The sequence below is a fragment of the Paroedura picta genome, chromosome 1 (assembly GCF_049243985.1).
Source record: "Paroedura picta isolate Pp20150507F chromosome 1, Ppicta_v3.0, whole genome shotgun sequence".
Classification (NCBI taxonomy): Eukaryota; Metazoa; Chordata; class Lepidosauria; order Squamata; family Gekkonidae; genus Paroedura; species Paroedura picta.
In genome coordinates this window covers 78962488-78981375 of record NC_135369.1, presented here as the reverse complement: position 1 = coordinate 78981375, position 18888 = coordinate 78962488, and the positions used below count along the sequence as shown (strand labels likewise).

Below are 18888 nucleotides of genomic sequence, written 5' to 3'. Positions count from 1 at the left end.
CAGAACTACTGCAGCTGCTTAAAATGCTAAGGCAGTCTTGTGCAACTATCTATTCATTCATTCGTTTGTTTGTTTATTATATTTATATACTGCCGTCCTCAAAGGTTCAGGGCAGTTTACATAAAACAAGAACGATACAGGTAATTCAATATTTATAACAGTAATGATACAACAGTAACAGTAGGTAACATAATAAAATCAGAGTCCAGTAGCACCTTTAAGACCAACAAAGATTTATTCAAGGCGTGAGCTTTCGAGTGCTTGCAGGTGCTACTTAAAGGTGCTCCTGGACTCTGATTTTATTGTGCTACTTCAGACCAACATGGCTCCTCATTTGAATCTATCCAGTAGGTAACATAGTGGAACAGTTTATCATGAGGGCTTGGTGATTTTCTTAATCTCACCCCAAGTCACTAGTATAGAGAAAACAACTAAATCCATGTTGAATGGATGGATGCAATGGAGCAGCAGTATGAAACCTTTCCAGTAGCCACCACATGTATCATTATTATTCAGTGTCCATTAGGATTGTATCCCAGTTGCAGAACTGACATTGAATTTCTCTTTCCATTCGTAGTACACATCCAGCTCTTCTGGAGGAGAAAGTTCTTGTGAAGAAGGGAGAATGCGGAGGCCAACCCAGCTGAGACCTTTCCATTCTCGAAATGTGGTTGATCCAGACTTCCCTATTCTTCACTTATCAAGTGATCCAGATTATTCTTCTAGCAGTGAACAGTCGTGTGACACAGTAATTTATGTTGGCCCCAATGGCACAGCCCTCTCCGACAAGGAACTGACAGATAATGAAGGCCCCCCTGATTTTGTTCCTATAGTTCCTGTCCTTCAGAAAACCAAAAATGAAGGCAAGCTGGAGGAAATGAGTGAAACAGCCACCAGCACCTCTGAGAGAGACTGTTTGAAGTGCAATACCTTTGCAGAGCTTCAGGAGAGGCTAGACTGCATTGATGGCAGTGAAGAGACAGATAAATTCCCTTTTGAAGAACTCCCTGCACAGTTTAGCTCAGACCAAATGACCAAGTGCCCTTTGTCTAGCCAAGTGGCAGAGCCCAGTCATGTGTCAGAGCTGGACAAGGAAGATGGTATCGCAGACTCTCAACATCCTGATAAAGAGGCCAGGGAAAATCTCAATGCCACAACCAGCAAAATTCAGGGAAATCACTCTCCTGTTCACACTGGGGTACTTAATGATATTTCCACTCCTTCCTCTCCTCGAAGTGTGACAGGCAGTCCTAGTAGCCAGGTTTCCTCCTCCCAACAGGCATACTGTGCAGACCTGCAAAGCAGCCGAGAAAGTCTTAACACCTGTGGATTTGTAGAAGGCAAGCCTAGGCCAATGGGTTCACCACGTCTTGGCATTGCAAGTCTCTCCAAGACATCTGAGTACAAGCCGCCAACCTCTCCTTCTCAGAGATGCAAAGTGTATACCCAGAAAGGTGTTTTACCCAACCCTGCACCTCCACCATCATCACTAAGTAAGGACTCTGGTATGGTGTCCAGTGAATCTCTCATGCAGCCAGAGATCCGAACTCCTCCCATTGGAATGAGCCCTCAGATTATAAAGAAGTCAGTGTCTGCCAGCAGTGGTGATTTTGGAGAGTCAATGGATGAGGAAGAACAGAAGCCACAGTCTCTTTCTCCCAAATCAAAGAAAGAGATTTTGAGCACCACCATGTTCACAGTGCAACAGCCGTTAGAACTGAATGGGGAAGATGAGTTGGTCTTCACTCTGGTTGAAGAGCTGACCATTAGTGGGGTTCTAGAGAATGGGCGACCAACGAGTATCATCAGCTTTAACAGTGACTGCTCGGTGCAGGCTTTGGCCTCTGGATCTAGGCCCGTTAGCATTATCAGCAGCATTAGTGAAGATCTAGAATGCTACACCAGTACAGCTCCTGTTTCTGAGGTCAGCATCACCCAGTTTCTGCCTCTTCCAAAAATGGGACTGGATGAGAAAGCTGAAGAGGCTGAAAGCCGGCGCTCATCTATTAGCTCGTGGCTCAGTGAAATGAGCACCGGAAGTGATGGAGAACAATCATGCCACAGTTTCGTAGCACAGTCATGCTATGGGCATGGGGAAGCCATGGCGGAAGCACCTATGGCGGAGCTAGCAAAGACTGTACAGAGCAGCAGTGTGACCTGCGCAAATGATAAGCAAAAGCCAGTGGCGGAGAATATGTTTGTACTTCCAGAAAGGGTTGAGGAAAGTATTAGTAAAATGTCACCCATCAAAGGTTGCAAAATATCAACACTCGGAAAAACTACAGTCACTGTTTCAAATACCACAAGCCTAAGCAGTTGTGAAGGTTTTATTCCAATGAAGACCAACATCACTGTCTATCCATGTATTGCCATTAATCCCTTTAAGGCTCAAGAAACTCATGAGACCATATCAGTAGCATCTTTACCAGCAAAAATGGCACATCCACAAGAGGTGAAGGAATCCAGTGTAAGAAAAGAAATAAAATTTGAAGATCCTTGGCTAAAGAGAGATGACAATGTGAAGAAAGAAAACAACAGTGTAGGGCCCAGGTCTGAGGCTGTACTTGACCAGAATAATAAGCAGAACCCAGAAGACAGGTTTAGTAGCAGCAGTGGAGAGATCTCTAGCTCCCCAGGATCTGAAACTCTGAAGAGGGTTGTTGATGGGTGTGAAACAGGACTACAGAATTCTACAGTCACGAGCCCATTTCATTCCACTGAGAACATGAAGAGCAGCAGTCTCACACAGGGTTTTCAGAAGAGCAGCAAGCCAGAGGATCTGGAAGGGGTTCCCTATCATTTCGTTGAGGAGAACAAGACCATGAGCTCTCAGTCTTCGAAAGCTAGCCTGGAACAAAGGATTGCTTCCCCCAAGCATTGTACCCTGACACGTCCAAAAGGAACACCTCCCTTGCCTCCTGTAAGAAAATCTAGCTTGGATCAGAAAAATAGGGCCAGCCCTCAGCACGGTGTTTGCATGGGAAGCCCTTCCAACCAGCCAGCATCTTTTCTGCCTTGTTTTCCTGATGAACTGAATGGGAAACAAAAGGGCTCCAGTACAGAGAGTAGTAACAGTAACAGTAGCAGTAAACTCTTTAGTGCCAAACTGGAACAGCTGGCTAGCAGAACCAATTCCCTAGGAAGGTCTAGTGGGAGCCACTATGAGTGCCTGTCATTGGAAAGGGCAGAGAGTCTGGCATCTGTCAACTCCAAGATGAGTCCTGGGAAAGATACCACAATGCCTAGAGTTGGCCGGAATCTCAGTCGTAGTTTGATGTCCTCACCAACAAACTCAGGCATTTCTCAGTCTGCAGGTGCCTCTCCAAAAGCCAGTCAGTCAAAGATCTCTGCAGTAAGCAAGCTCCTTTTAGCCAGTCCAAAGGCCCGAAGCCTGGCTGCCTCAACCACCAAAACACTTAGCTTTTCTACTAAGTCCCTTCCTCAGTCTGTGGGGCAGAGTTCAAGTTTGCCTCCAAATGGGAAGAACTTGTCCTGGTCGACTCAGTCTCTCAGCAGGAACAGGGGCACCGGTCTTTCTTCAAAACTGCCCCTCCGAGCTGTCAATGGGAGGATTTCAGAACTCCTGCAAGGAAGCACAGGCCCCAGAGGCTTGCAATTACGCAGGAATTCAGATACTGATGAACGTGGTGGGATACACGGAGATGAGAAGCCGCCTGTTCACCTGCTGCCTTCACCCTACAGCAAGATCACTCCACCTAGAAAGCCTCACCGTTGTAGTAGTGGTCACGGAAGTGATAACAGCAGTGTCCTGAGTGGGGAACTGCCCCCTGCCATGGGGAAAACAGCCTTGTTCTACCATAGTGGAGGAAGCAGTGGGTATGAAAGCATGATGAGGGACAGTGAAGCTACAGGGAGTGCTTCCTCTGCACAAGACTCTATGAGTGAGAACAGTAGCTCTGTCAGTGGACGGTGCCGAAGTCTCAAAAATCCAAAGAAGCGTCCAAACACAGGTATGTCTTTGTTGCATCTAAACCAAGTAACACTGAGAAATGCTAGCTAAGTTTTAGAAAAAGTAAGGTTTGCAGAGAGCAGGAAAGTCTTTTTATTGGAAGGATATGTACATGGTACCTTTACTAAAAGTGCTTAATTTTGGCCCTCTATTAATGCTTATTCATTCCTTTTCAGCAAATGTTTTTCTATGGATACTTAATTTGATAGGATTGTGCTCATAATATCTTGGAATAAGAAACTAACTAATGCATGTCCACAACTGGTGAGGCTTATTTACCTTTTCTTCAGGCAGACCTCTTGAAGAAATTTATGCCAACAGTTGAATTAAACCATGATTATTACATTTCTTTTGTAAATGCATTTGTATAGCCCATCCTACTACCTGTGTTTGTACAATTTATCCTTTCTCAGTGGAAATTACTGCTTCATTGTAGCTTTCTTTATTCTTTACAAAAAGTGAAAGCTCTGACCATTTCTGAGCAGAAGGAGGACAATATTTAATCATTCACGGTTCTGCAGTCATTCTGAATTGTCGAACTATCTATCCAGTGCTGCTCAGCATCCTTTTAGATGCTGTCTATATATATACTGTCTATATTTGTTCTGATCACTGGAAGTTTTTTCACCCCCCCAAAATGGCTCTTGAGAATCAGTTTTACCTCTGTCTTACTTATTTATCACAAATCTCCTAGCCGTTTGGGGCAGGACATATGGAGATTATCCCTTTTAGCCTTACAGCTCCATGACATTGTATACTGTAGGGCTGCCAACTCCAGGTTGGGAAATTCCTGGAGATTTGGGATAGAGTCTAGTGGAGGGGAGGGGAGGGGAGCATGCCCTCACATCCTTAGATTGGCGAACAAAGGTGTGCTGTGCAGCCTTGGCTCAGTGAAGAGGCGTGTCACTCTGGGGCTCGCCTGCACGGTATGTCTTTGTTCCTCCTACTGTATTGTACCATGCTATTATGTATGTGTATATATCGTAGGAAAGGGGAGGAAAAGGAACTGGGGGGGTCATTATACTCAAATTGCTTTGTAACACAATTCTAGCCCTTTAAAAAAAAGCCACGGGAGGTTGTGGGCAGATTTGAGGATAGAAGTGAGGGGGAGCGGGGAGCAATGCCCAACTGAGGATGGCCTGGATTTTCTGCTTCTAGCCTGCCCAGGTCCAACATATGCCCCGTTATAACCCAGAGCAAAAAAGGGAATGTGGATTTATCTGCATTCAGTTGTACAACTGAGGCCCTGAGTCAGGTCAGGCCTTGGACCATACTGGACCAAGCCTGATTCTGTCAGAAAATGGGAATTAACCCCACACACAAACAGGCAGTGAGGCCAGCCAAATCCCTCGTGTGGAAGTGGCCTCAGTGGATATATGAATGAACTCCTTCAGTGCATGATCCAGGCACTAAAGTATTATGGTCTCCATGGGATTACATAGGTAGAGACAGACAGAAGGAGAGAGAGCACAAGGTGCACAGCTACATTTGGGGGTTCCTGCTGAGGCTTCATTGTGGAACTGAGGACTTTTGTTCCAAGCACCCTATATCTTAAAAAAACCTCTGTCTCCATAAGATGACGGTGTGTGGTAAAATGCTTGTTTAGCCTCAGTACAAAGAGTATGCAAGTGGAAGGAAGGAATATGTAGGGATGTGCAATTCATCTCAGTTAAGCCCCCAAATACTCAAATCAATACTGATTTGAGTATTTTTCAAGCTTATCTGAGCCAAATCGTACATCCCATTAGTTTAAATGAGCCAAATCAAGATGGCAAAAGCAATTCAGGCTTGATTTGGCTGACTCAGCAAGACCCCACCACACAGCTAATCTTGAGGATCAGCTGTTTGGCATGGTCTTTAAATGTCTCCCTAGCAGACCCCTCTGAAGCTGTGGAGAGTGGGCTCTGCACAGTCTCTGATGGTGTCTGCTGGGGAGAAAGACCCCACCAAAGAGCCCCAGTGTGCCTCTCCCCCTTAGGTCAGAGCCAGACAAACAGATGCTCTACCCAAGCCTGCTTCTCCTCTTTAGACAAACCACTGACAGTCAGTGGTTTGTCAGCTCTGCACTGTTTAAATGCCTCCCCCCCAGCACAGAGCCCAACAAACAACTGATCTGTTTGTCAGATTCTGTGTTGGGGGGAGGCATTTAAATGTTCCAAAAAGCTGATCCACAGAAAGAGGCTTGTCTGGTAGGTCAGCAGTTTGTCAGGGTGAGACTGAATCAAGTCAGCTGTACTCAAATCACCTGAATCCGAATCCCTATACTGATAGTCAGATTTGGCTGATTTGGGTATATCTGAATTCATAGGGTCTGAATCTAAACATACGGATTTTTATATATTTTTTTTCATAAAGATAGAAATATAGAAATGAGACAGTATAAGTTGTTAATACAAAGAACAGTAAAATATAGTCTTCATTTGTTACACTTACACCGTCTCCATTAAGTGCCTCCTTTTAGTTAAGCTTTGAGTTTAGGCTGGGAGGCACTGCGGAGATATACTTAATAATCCAGATTCAGCTTACATAGGAAATCTAAGACCCCACATTAACTACACTATGGTATGAACTTTTGCCCAAAACTTATAAGCTTTTTCATATTTCCACCACATTTAAGAAAAGAAGCCTACTTTGTTATCACATTTCCAACATTTGTTAACATAGTTTTTAGCAATTTTAACAGTCACTTTTGGTGTCACATAACACCTATAAAACAATTTATACTTGACACAGTCTAAGAGCCATCCTGACAGATATTCAACACCATATTTTCAGATTTGAATTAAATGCTTAACATTGAACATTTCTTGTAGAACAGTATGAACTTTGGCCCTATAACAATACACTAATAAAGAAGAAAAAATGGGGAAAAACCCCACTTTATCAGGACATTTCCAGCACTTACAATTATATTGCCTTAAAAGTGTACAGAAGAAGAATAAAAAAAAGATTTTAAACATTGCTTCTCCTTTCCCTTCCCCAGTCTTCTTAAGAGGGTTTCAAATCGAGGCTTGCTGCATCTTGTTGTTCCCATAGCCTTATATTCTGTCCAGTAAGACTTTGGCATAGAAAGTGCAGAATATTCACCAATGAATCTTGAGACAGTTGCACCTCCTGGACTCCGATATCAATACAGTTTTTTTCCTGAGAAGCTCCTTTAAATCGATTATTTTCAAAACAGATACATGTATCTTTTGGTTGTACTGTTACTTTGAAATGGCTGTATGCCTTTTTAAGAAGGGTGACCTTATCTGGGCTGCGAGGCTCCGACATCCCCTTTTCCATCTCCAAAATTTCAGATTTCTCTTCTGCTGATGATTTCCCATCTTGTTTAGTGCTGTCATCAACCACTGTTATTGATCCATCATTCCTGTTAGAAACTTCTTCCTTGCCTTCTTGGATCTCCTTGAAAACATTCTTAAGTAAACCTTAGAATCATAGAGTCATAGAGTTGGAAGGGGCCATACAGGCCATCTAGTCCAACCCCCTGCTCAATGCAGGATCATTCCAAAGCATCCTAAAGCATCCAAGAAAAGTGTGTATCCAACCTTTGCTTGAAGACTGCCAGTGAGGGGGAGCTTACCACCTCCTTAGGCAGCCTATTCCACTGCTGAACTACTCTGACTGTGAATTTTTTTCCTGATATCTAGCCTATATCGTTGTACTTTTAGTTTAAAACCCATTACTGCGTGTCCTTTCCTCTCCAGCCAATGGGAACAGAATCCTGCCCTCCTCCAAATAACAACCTTTCAAATACTTAAAGAGGGCTATCATGTCCCCTCTCAACCTCCTTTTCTCCAGGCTGAACATTCCCAAGTCCCTCAACCTATCTTCATAGGGCTTGGTCCCTTGTAAATGCTTCTGTAAACCTTCTGTAAATGCTTTCAAATCTTGGGTTTGTTTCTCTATTAAATGGGCCATTCTTTTTAACATAGACATGTTTTAGGCATATAAGTCAGCAACCAATCTCAGACAATTTTGCAAATAGCCAGTAGAGGTCAGCAAGTTGAATTTAGTATAGCCAAACAGGGTGTCCTTTAAGAGCTGGTCGCACATCAAGATTTCCTGGCACTAGTAGATGATGTTTTGAAGTCAGTGAAGCCAATAGTCTCGTCCTGGAGCAGAGTTTTCGTGGGATCTTCCCAGTCACGGCTCTTATCTCTTATCTCCGGAAACCAAAACAATTGCAATAAAAGCTATTGTTAATTAATCTAAGTCCTCTTCTTCTACTTAAGAAAATTAGTCTGCCCCGAATCGAGGTGGCTACTCAGGCAGAACGAGGGGGAGGGAAAGAGATAGGCGAAAAGAGCCTAGGACAGAGAGAATACTTGCTGATTTATTGAAGCGTTGATTAATGGCTTTTGTTGAGACTGCCAGATGCTGTCCTCCACTTGCAGCGTTCACTTGCAGTAAATAAATTGTAGAGGAGGGTTAAAGCAGTTTCTTTTGAGAGAGAAAGAAAAATAGTCCAAGATAGAATATGGCGGTCGTCCTCTTGCCCTGAAATGCTGACAGCCTGTAATCCGGGGAGATAAACTCCCTAAAGGATTGGAGACGGCCCCAAGAGTTCACTAGGACTTCCTGGGTAGAAAAGGTGAGGTGGGATTTGCGTACCCCTCCTCTTTTCTGCCAATTGGCCCCTGTCAGGCTCTAGTGATTGCACTGCAATCCCCTCAGGACAACATCTTTAGCCATACCCCCAAACTGATTTTTTTTCTTGGTACACATCCCTAGTGCTGAGTCCCTAGTTTCCTATAATTTCAGGAGATAGGAAACTCCACCCTGTGTGCTTTGATTGATTTAGAAGGTTAAGTTAACATATCTCCAAAAGGGTAAACTGCTGGGATTGAACACTGTAGCTATGATGGCTTCTGGCAGTCGTTTGTCCATTGTTCTATTAATGTAGCAGACAACCCCATCAATTTTTTGCGTGGTCCAGTTTCTACTTTTGTGCCCCCCCCGATACTTTATGCAGTTTCATAGGCCAGCACACTCTAGTTTTATTTCTGACCTGATCCTGACAGGTGTTTGAATGGCTTGACCATTGAGCTCTCTTCCAGCACATAGGCACTTTGGGAATTAGTTGCCCTGTTAGCCTAATGTAGCTTGACTCCATTGACCTTTAACACAATGTGTAAAGCCAGTCTTCACAGAACTCTACAAAGAAGGTATAAGTCCAAAGGAAGCAGGAGGTCAACACTTAATTTCAAGTTCAAGTTTCTCTATATTTTTTGATGCAGACCAACATTTTGAATGGATGGTGTATGTTTCCAGATGACCTTATAAGAGATCACATTTAAATATTTTGGTGCTTTAAACAATAGTTCAAATGGTATTTTCCTCTTACAGAGCATTTACTTGTTAATTAATAAAGCATACCACTTCCTCACGGAAGGTTTTCTACTTGCATTTCCCTCCCATAGCAATAAAGTCGTATCTCTGTTTTGGTGAAAGCACAATCTTTTACATGTCAACAGATTTATGGGGTCATAAAAACAAAATAATAACTGCAGCACAAGGGTAAGATTAAGCTGGAATGCAAAAGGGATAATCTATTAGCATTAACATGTGGATCAGAAAAGTAGGAGTTCTGTGTTTCCTTTTAGAAAAAGATCCACTTTTCTGAATCCTTGGCCATGTATAAAGATTGACAACATGAATAGCTGTTTCTTTTCTTTTTTTTAAGCCAGGAACCCCAGGCATTTCTTCTTAGATATCATTTTAATGCACGGTGTCAGGAGCATTGGACCCCTCCTGATTTGCTGTCATGGATACACATTGCTATAATGGATATGGCACTGTAGATATGCTCATTTCAGGCCAGGTGACCTTGTCCAGATTATTTATGATTATTATTAACGGAAATGCTAGCTGTCAGGCATGATCAACATGAATCAAGAGAAAGCCCCTTTAAGAGAGGCTGCAAAGACTTTTTAAGGAAACCACCAGCAGTCTTGTCAGGTTTCACAATTACTTTTCAAGTGTAGACATATTGGAGAGGCTGATCCATCTCCGCTGCTTTTCCTCCTCATCAACCTGGATATTACTATCTTGTTTTCTTTTAGTTATTTCTTATATGTACTAATGTGTCATTTTTCAAATGTGGGAATCAAAGGATCCATGGCAGGTTTGGAAGCAAAGCCAAATTGCCTTTCACATTTAATCCAGATTAAATTCTATGATCTAATCTTAAAATATAAACAGATATGGTTGTAAGTAGCTGTCCATTTCTTAGCCTAAAACGATACTGAATATGTATGCACACACATTTGTTTAAACCTAAGCATACCACTGACCAACTGTTCCCCTGCTTTTTACATATATATTGAGCCTTGTTGGTGCTTCTGTTCAACAGAAATTCTAAACTTTCTATGTAGGGCTTCAGGTCCTTGGTCGGGGCAGAGAAAGCCCTGCTGACATTGGCATTTTATGATAGAATTTCCAACAATTCCTAAAGCCACCCTTATCACTTCTGAGGTAGCTTTAGGAATCTGTTTCCAGTGAATCCATAAGTTCCCAGTGAATCCTAGGGCTCCTTATGCCACTTTTTAAAAAACCAGAAGTGACATCGTACTGTAGCCAGCATTGTAGCCCCCACCCCATATCCCTGACCACAGCTTGGCAACCCTTTTTCCATCGGTTGCTACTTCTGCTGCAATATTGTGCAAAACCAGGGAAATGCCAATTCATGGTGGGCTGCAGGATTCACCACAGTAAATAACAAAGCATCCCTTTGTCACTTGACATGATACCATGTGATTCAGCATTGCTGACATCTTTTAATGCATTACTATTGCCCCGTTATACATTTGTATTGTTGCATTATCCCTTCATTGTATACTTCAAGAAGTTGGATGAGAATTATTAATAGAGAGAATCTGCACCCCAAGCACACTCAGTTGAGAATAGGTTTCCTAGTACTTCTGCAAACGTATATATCTCTTTAAGATTGTTCTGAAAGACAAAGGGGAGGCAGGTAAGAAAGAGAGAGAATTAGCCTTCAGCTGTGTCTGACTCTTTGACCTTGAACTTTGTTAACTAAACCACACATTTTGTAATACTGTTGCCTTTTTTTGAGTGTCTCAATGGAAGGTTTTAGTTGTAATTGTCTTTTTGTGGCAAACCTGTTCTCCCTCAACTGTGTAGCATCTATATGGCTCTTTATTCCATGGTTTCCTACTGTACCACATTAACTTCTGACCTGTAACAGTGAATAGGCACTATGGTCACTTCCTCACCAAACAGGAAGGTGTGATTGTAGCAAGACTGACTGAGAGAGGAGGCAAGACTAACATATTTTAGTGATGTCAGGAGATATTGATAGGAAATAATTGTACTTACTCTGAAGCAAAAGTATGGTTCCCTGTAAAGAACCCCCACTGTAGCCAAAGTTATATCTGTAGTTATAGCACGTCAGATAGTAATTTGCTTGTGCAACACAGAATAGCAATTTTGGCAGAGTAAGGTGACAGGAAATGCAGCAGAAGTTAGGCAGTTGTGTGTTTTAGTGATTAGAGTGTTCGATTCTGGACCTGGCAGATGCAGGATCAAGTCTCTACTACTCAGTTAGGAAACTCACTGTGTTGGGTCATTCTTTCTCTACCTAATCTACTCCACAGGTTGTTGTGAGGGCATAATAGAGGAGTAGAGAAGTAAGTTTGTTGCCTTCAGTGATATAGGTCGGTGTTCCTCAACCACCAGGCTGCGGCCGGGTACCAGGCCATGGAGGCCTTGGTACTGGGACGCAGGGGGGGGAGGCGCTGGCGCATCAGTAGGCATGCCTCCCTCCCGCCACGGCGCATGCTCACTGCACCAGGAGCGATTGCCGCCTCCTGGAGCAGTGAGTGTTGCGCTGCAGGGGGGAGACGCAGGCACCGGTACGCCGGCAGGGTGTTTGCAAACGTGCAGACGTGGAGCTGCTGTGCCTTCGCGTTTGCACCCGCTGGTACGCCAGTGCCCGCAAATGCGCAGGTGCAGACCTCGCCTCCCCCCCCCGCAGTGCGTTGCTCGCTGCGCCAGGAGGCGGCCAATTGCTCCAGGCGCAGCGAGCACTGTGTCGCGGGGGGGGAGGCATGCCTGCTGGTTTGCATGTGCCAGCGCGCCTCCCTCACCCCCCCAGGCCTCCATCTCCCCCCCCCCCGCTTTCCCAGCCCCAAAAAAGTTGGGGACCACTGATGTAGGTGAAGGTTATGGGGGGAAATGCAATAGATTTGGACATAATCCAAGCAAAGTACAACATGTTTAAACAGTGTTTAGGAGCTCTCTCGCTCTCTCTTGTTCACTCTCTGTCTCTCTCTCACACTTTCTCCCTCCCCTCCCCTCCCCTCTCTCTCTTGTTTCTTTCTTTCTGTTTGCCTGTCTGTGTCACACACATAAATCATGGGGACTCAGAAGAACACAGAATGATAGTGATGCTATTTGCAAGTGGATGAGGATTTAAAAGTAAACTTTTCCCCTGAGACTATAGAACAGACTTATGTCTATTTTAGGTGGACAGATCAAAGGGCTCTTGGTATGCCAGAAACTGTGACTAATTGTTGCCTGTAAAGCTAGTTCAGAGAGAATTAGATTTCCAACCTTTGTTGTACACCTCTGTAAAGATCTCACATACTTCCATGCTGAGCTTTTGTCTCTTCATTTGTTTGCCTCTACTTTTTCCTAAAGCAATTACCACAGAACTGAAACCATGCAAAATATAGCGAGAGTAACAATCATGGATTTGCAGGAATGGGCTAGATGGTCAGTTTCCAGAGAAAAGTGTGTTATAGGCAGCCAGTGGGCCTCAATGTAATCTGCTTCTGGCTGCCTGCCTGCTGGCAAGACCTGGACTAGCTCACTTGGAAGGGAGATCAAGGTCATGAACACAGTGTGGGACCACGCAAGAGTTTACATGGGTGGCTGTTTCTGTGTCCACATTCCTCATATTTGGCTTGTAGGAAACTTAACTTGCCTTCAACTAATGTTGAAGTGTTGACAGAAAACAGCACAAGATATGAGGGATGGAGTGATGTCAGTCTAAATCATGAAATTCCCCAGGTGTTATTGGGTCTCAGCCTTGGTGACCCATATGCCCTAACCCCTGGGGGACCCCTGTTTTTTACATGGCTTGTTCTCCTTTTTACTGTGCATGTGCAAATTGGGCCTAGGATTGATAGAAGGAGCATGAATTAAATTAGTATCAAATGTTAAGAGGGTTTTGCTAAGGCAAAAAGGAATGCAGGGAAGCACCTTTATCAGGCATACCAACACCAGCCCTAAGAGGGACTCAGTCAAGAGCCAGTTCCCCTAGGGACCTTGGAGTCTGTTCCCAGAACATTTGATCCTAACTAACAATCCAGGTTTCTAAAGCAATAAACAGTGGACTAATTCCAGCAATTTCCTCCATATTTCAATGACTGGAAAGGAATATTCTTGCCCTTCCCCTGTCATGACCAGCAGCCAGCCATATCTACCTTTCAAATCTCCTAAGGGAACACTCTCCATACAAAAAGGAAAATTCACCTCTGCAGCAAAGACAAGGGATTTATTTTCACGTCAGCTTATCTTTGAAAGATTGCCTTTTTGTTATTCTCACATTCTGGTACCAACATGCCATCCCCTTCTTAGTCTCAACAAATGTGTATAAAGAATTGGCCCACTTTTGTAGCCAGTTTGGGATTCATCCTGTTACCCCACCTTCTCAATCGGTCACTTACTTTTCTCCTTAAGGATCCATCTCCCCATCTCTATCCCCTGCCTGATCAGACTCATCCCCTGATGTTGCTTCATCACTGGTGAAGACAACCCTCCCCCCGAGCAGGCTTAAATGTCTTGCCCCCCCCTCCCACCACCACCACCTTTTTGTTTTATTCTAAAAAACAGGTTGGCATTTTCATTGCTGTCCCCCACTCCCCTTGTGTAGATTGATTTGGTCTCTTTTTCCCTTTATAAAATAAAAACCCACTTTGTTTCAGAGCTACCCTCCCCCCTGTCTTTTCTAAGTGTTGATCTGAATACAGGCTAGATCCCACATGTATTTAAGTATATCCCAAATAAATGTGCTTGCTCCATGGTAGCAAGAGGACTCCTTTGCGCATTACAGCTCTCTACATGTAAAGTGATCTGAGAAACAACCTGACCTTCTGTCTCAGGACTGTTGCGAGGAGGACAGAATGTCACCTTGAGCTCCGTGGAAGATGACTAGGATAAGAAACGGCCTGAATAAAATCAATCCACCACTAGCATTTCCTGTCATTTCAAGCAGCTGTTTCAGGCCTCTGGAGCTCATGAAGGTGTTGCCAGACTTTGAATTCCTGGAATGTCTCTTACTATGGATAATTAAAGCTTCTTGCTGTAATATTTTGAGCCATACATTTGTAAAAAATTACAATTCCTGCTAAGTCTTACTTGATTTTAAACTTCCTCAGCAAGAGAAAGAAAAATGGCATGTTTTTAAAGCCTTGTCATAAAGGGAGAGGAAAAAATGTGTAGAAGTGGTAAAATGAGACATAATGTTTGTCTTTCCCCTTGCATTTTAGGTTTCTCCCATGTTTCTGAGAAGAAATGTTTCAGAATCAGTCTTTGCACATGAGTGTGTGGGGGCTTTCTGAGAATGCTGGTATCTGTCAGTCCTGGGGTCACTGAAAGCACCGCAACATTTTTGATAGAATTATTGGCCTAAAGGGGACCTGAGCATCACTACCTTTATACCAGATGTTTGGACTGCTACACTTTTTGTTATTGTTGTTGTTAAGCATTGCTACCCCCCCCCCCCCGAGATTAGATGGCCAAATATAATAAATAAGCTCTACTGTACTCAGATTTCAATAGCAGATGAATCTGTATCTTCTTAATAACAGTTGGCTGAAAGCAGAGTACAAGTCAAACAGCACTGCCATAACTGGAAACTAAGAGGATTATGTCAGATTAACATTGAAATTCTTCTAAGGGCAGTGTCTGTGTCCACTACTGATGGCCTTTTGTGATATGGTTTTATGTGGCTGATGAGTGGTTGATTCCATTTTGGGCTAGAGAAGGGAGTAGAAAAAGGGACAGAAGCAGACTTTAATGGCCTTTGGGCTGAACTGATGAAGATATTTATAATTATATTTATTTTCTTTTAAATCGTCACTTCTGCAGTTGAGTGATGGATTGAAAATAAACACCATTCCGAAAGGTTCAAATATTTAAGGCCATCCCACACCCTATAAATTTAGTGAAATGCTCACCTTCTGCAGGCACCATATTTTTGACATTTTCACAACGTCCCCAACATCCAGCATCCAAGCAGCAAACTGATAGCTACATACTCCATTTGAAAACGCTAGCTGCGGAATCGTATAAGGTGGATGCCCCATCCTAAAAAGCGTGAGCTACAGGAGAGCAACCAGCAAGCCACATGCTAAGGAAATGTGTGGAGCCGAAGTAATTCTATCACCTCCAATTCCCGCCCTCACACCTGCCTTCCTTCTCCTGGGAATGGGTTTTTGGGGTTTTTTTTTAAAGCAAACTGCATGGAACACCAAATAGGTGTTCAATCATGCAGGCAAAGCAAAAAAACTATTCCCAGCAGTTAAAACGCAAAGCATGCCTCTCTAAAGTCCTCTCCCTGAAAAAAAAAATTGGTAATGACATTAATTTCTAAAAGATTCAAGGCTCATAATTCCATTAGGGATGGCATTATAAAAAGCACTATCCATCTATCATTAGATGCATAGGTGTTTCAATTGAGAAGTTTTACTTAAAAAAAATTAGCTGGCACCACAGGCTGTTTAAAACATGGAGAAAGGTGATTGGCTGCCTGGCTTGACTGACAGGCGGAAGAGAGTCGCGTATGAAGTGCATTGCTCTCTTCTGCCATTTCAAGCAGGCATTTGGAGTGCAAGAAGTGCAAAAAGGCGGCAGAAGAAAGCAAGAGAGCCAGAAGGTGAGGAATGGCCGAAGGTGTGGTAATTTTTAGTGTTATGCCATTTTGCTGGCATAACACTATTTTTTTCAATTTGTGGAAATGCCCTCAAATTTTCCTCACACTAAGTGGGAAGGCGCTTCTGAAGTTGTCAGAATTGCATTAGTGTTATTTTTATTGTTCCTGTTTTTTTGTACATTTACCCCCCAAAGGAGTCTCAAAGCTGCTGACAATCGCTTTCCCTTCCTCTCTCCACAGCAGACACCCCATGAGGTAGGTGAGGCTCAGAGAGCTCTGAGAGAACTGTGACTGGCCCAAGGTCACCCAACTTGCTGAATGTGGAGGAGTGGAGAATCAAACCCAGCTCACCAGATTAGAGTCCACCACTCTTAACTACTATACCAAGCTGGCCCTTATGAGTCCTAATACCAAAGGATATGCTATAATGAAAAAAAGTTCTTATCAACAATAAGTCAAACAAGTGAACCACTTCTTGCTGTATCTGAGTAGGTAACCTGCTTGAGTTCCTGAGCCCCATGATGCAACACAGAGTGCAGTGCACTTAAGTGGACTAGACTCTGATTTTGACCTCAGTGTCTGGAATTTTGACAAACTCCCTGTTGAACTAAGCAGTTTTTCACCTGCTCGCTTCGGATTTCCTCCACAATGGATGATAAGAGCAATCATGATGATCATAGTACTTAAAAGAAATGGATGAATTTCTCTCTCTGCTGGCGACCCCTTCTCGGTGCAGTTCTGTGCAGAGTTACTTTAATCTGATCCCATTTAAATCAATGGATGTGGACTGGAGTAACTTTGCCTAGGGCTGTTGAACACTTGACTGTTGACTGGCAAGCAGAGACTGGAGAATGGGCCCCAACCATTTTTGTTTTGTTCATTAAAAACAACAGCATTGATTTTCCCAGGTCACAGCTAGGCCATTTCATGCAGCAAATCTGTGCTGAAAAGGATCCAAGTAATCATTTTTTACACGCTTGACTTCCACGTTCCAACACTGAGCTTTCAACCTCACAAATATAGGAATGATTTAATAGAGGAAGCAGCAGTGGGCTATTGTGCACGTTGAAAGCTCCATGGTACATGCATGATTGGGTTGGACATCGTTAGACTACTTGTAAATAAAACCTGCTAACTTGGCGGCCTCAGAATTAGCTCTCAGGAATACCATCACTACTGGCTGTCTGGAGCTGCCCATTCTCTTTTGGGAAGGCTGGGAAAAGGACTGAGCTAATTCAGTTTTAAAAAAACAGCTACGCTACAGTGCCCGTGCCTAGGACAATAACCAGCTCAGAATCATCTCCTTGTACAATAGCATCAGACAACTGGCACAGAAACAGTGCATTAAAATCTAGCACGAGTGAAGTTTTGTATATGGCAGGGATCACAGTTCATTTAAAGATGGTCATCTTAGTCATCTTTTCTCCCGGCTAAACAGACCAAGCTTCCTCAACCTTTCCTCATACAACTTGGTCTCCAAACCCCTTACCTCCAATTAGTAGCCTTTACCCATGAAAACTATGACACAGTTGACAGTGCTGCCTGCTGAACTTGGTCCAGTTGCATGGTAGAGAAACCACAACTTGCAGGGGATCCTATCTCCCCCTGTATCCCCTTTCTCTTTCCATCCTCATGACAATCTTCATATTCTCTCCCCTTTCCCTGGTTATTCTTCTTAGAATCAGAGATGGAAGTGGTCATCCAGGCTAATTACTGTCCAATGTCACTTATCACATTCCTGGGTAAGGTGATTGAGTGGGTGGTGGCACAACTCCTCCAGGGATTCTTGGAAGAAACTTCAGCACTTGACCCCTTCCAGTCCAGCTTTTGGCCTGTCCATGGGGTAGAGATGGCTCTGGTCATCCTGATGAATGTTCTCTGTAAGAAACTGAACCTAGGCAGGTCGGCACTGTTGCTATTATTAAATCTGATAGCAGCGTTAGACACAGTCGACTATTGACACAGAACCTAGTCAGGATAGGAGTTAGAGACACAGCCTTGAAGTGGCTGAAGTCCTTTCTCCAAAATCAGGTACAGAGAGTGGCAGTCAGGGAGAGTGTGTCCTAACATAGAGCCCTCACAGAGCAATTCTTTCTCCAATACTGTTCATCATCTTTATGTGCCCTCTCACCCAGCTGATGCAGAGTTTTAGGTTGAAGTGTCATCAGGGCTGGAATGTCATTTTGGCCTGGATGACACCCAGCTTTTCCTGTTAATAGATGACCATCCATCAACACACCCAGACAATCTGGCCAGGTCCCTGGAGACCATGGCAAATTGGCTCAGGCAGAATGGTCTGAAATTGAATCCAGCCAAGACAGAGGTCTTCTGACTAGGCCAGCAAGTACAGAGATGGGCAATTAATCTCCCAGTACTTCAGGGTATGCAATTAACATTGGCGCTTACTGTCAAGAGCTTGGGTGTGATTTGGGACCCCTCCTTGTCAATGGAGGCCAAAATCATGAAGACAGCCTTCCCGGCATTTGTTCATCTACACCAGACAAGGCAGCATGCACCCTATTCTCTTAGAGCCTGACGTAGCCAGAGTGATCCATGCAATTGTCACCTCTAATTCAGACTTCTGCAACTCGCTCTATACAGGGCAGCCCTTGAGACTGCTCTGGGAAATCTAACTGGTTCACAATGTGGCTGCACAAATCCTGACGGACTCAGTGGAAAGCACACAACATCAGTGCTTGCTCCACTACATTGGATCCAGATTGGTGGCTGAATTAGATTCAAGGTGCTGGTGCTAACGGTCTGGAACCAATATACCTGCAGGACCACCTCTTCCTTTATAATCCCCCAAGAGCGTTACACTCTTAAGATCAGGATCTGCTCAAGATCCCCAGCCTGAGAAAGGTTAAATTGGCTTCGGCCAGGGCCAGAGTCTTCTTGGCCCTGGACCCAGTCTATGGGAAAGAGCTCCCAAGAGGGATCAGGGCCCTGAGGAAATGAGTTTCACGGAGCTGTTCCACTGGGCTTATGGTCAAAGCCTACAATAACACCCACCGAA

At 43.8% G+C, this 18888-nt stretch overlaps 1 protein-coding gene across 5 annotated transcripts in view; it reads left to right on the top strand.

The window, feature by feature from the left end:
• The window catches only part of KIF26B (kinesin family member 26B), a 412305-nt gene that overhangs the window by 377998 nt on the left and 15419 nt on the right, over nucleotides 1-18888 (top strand). For all 5 annotated transcript variants that reach the window (XM_077344354.1, XM_077344338.1, XM_077344346.1 and 2 more), the window contains one exon: nucleotides 578-3971. In XM_077344354.1, the coding sequence (XP_077200469.1) occupies nucleotides 578-3971 (3394 nt within the window). The remainder of the gene's footprint in view (nucleotides 1-577; nucleotides 3972-18888) is intronic.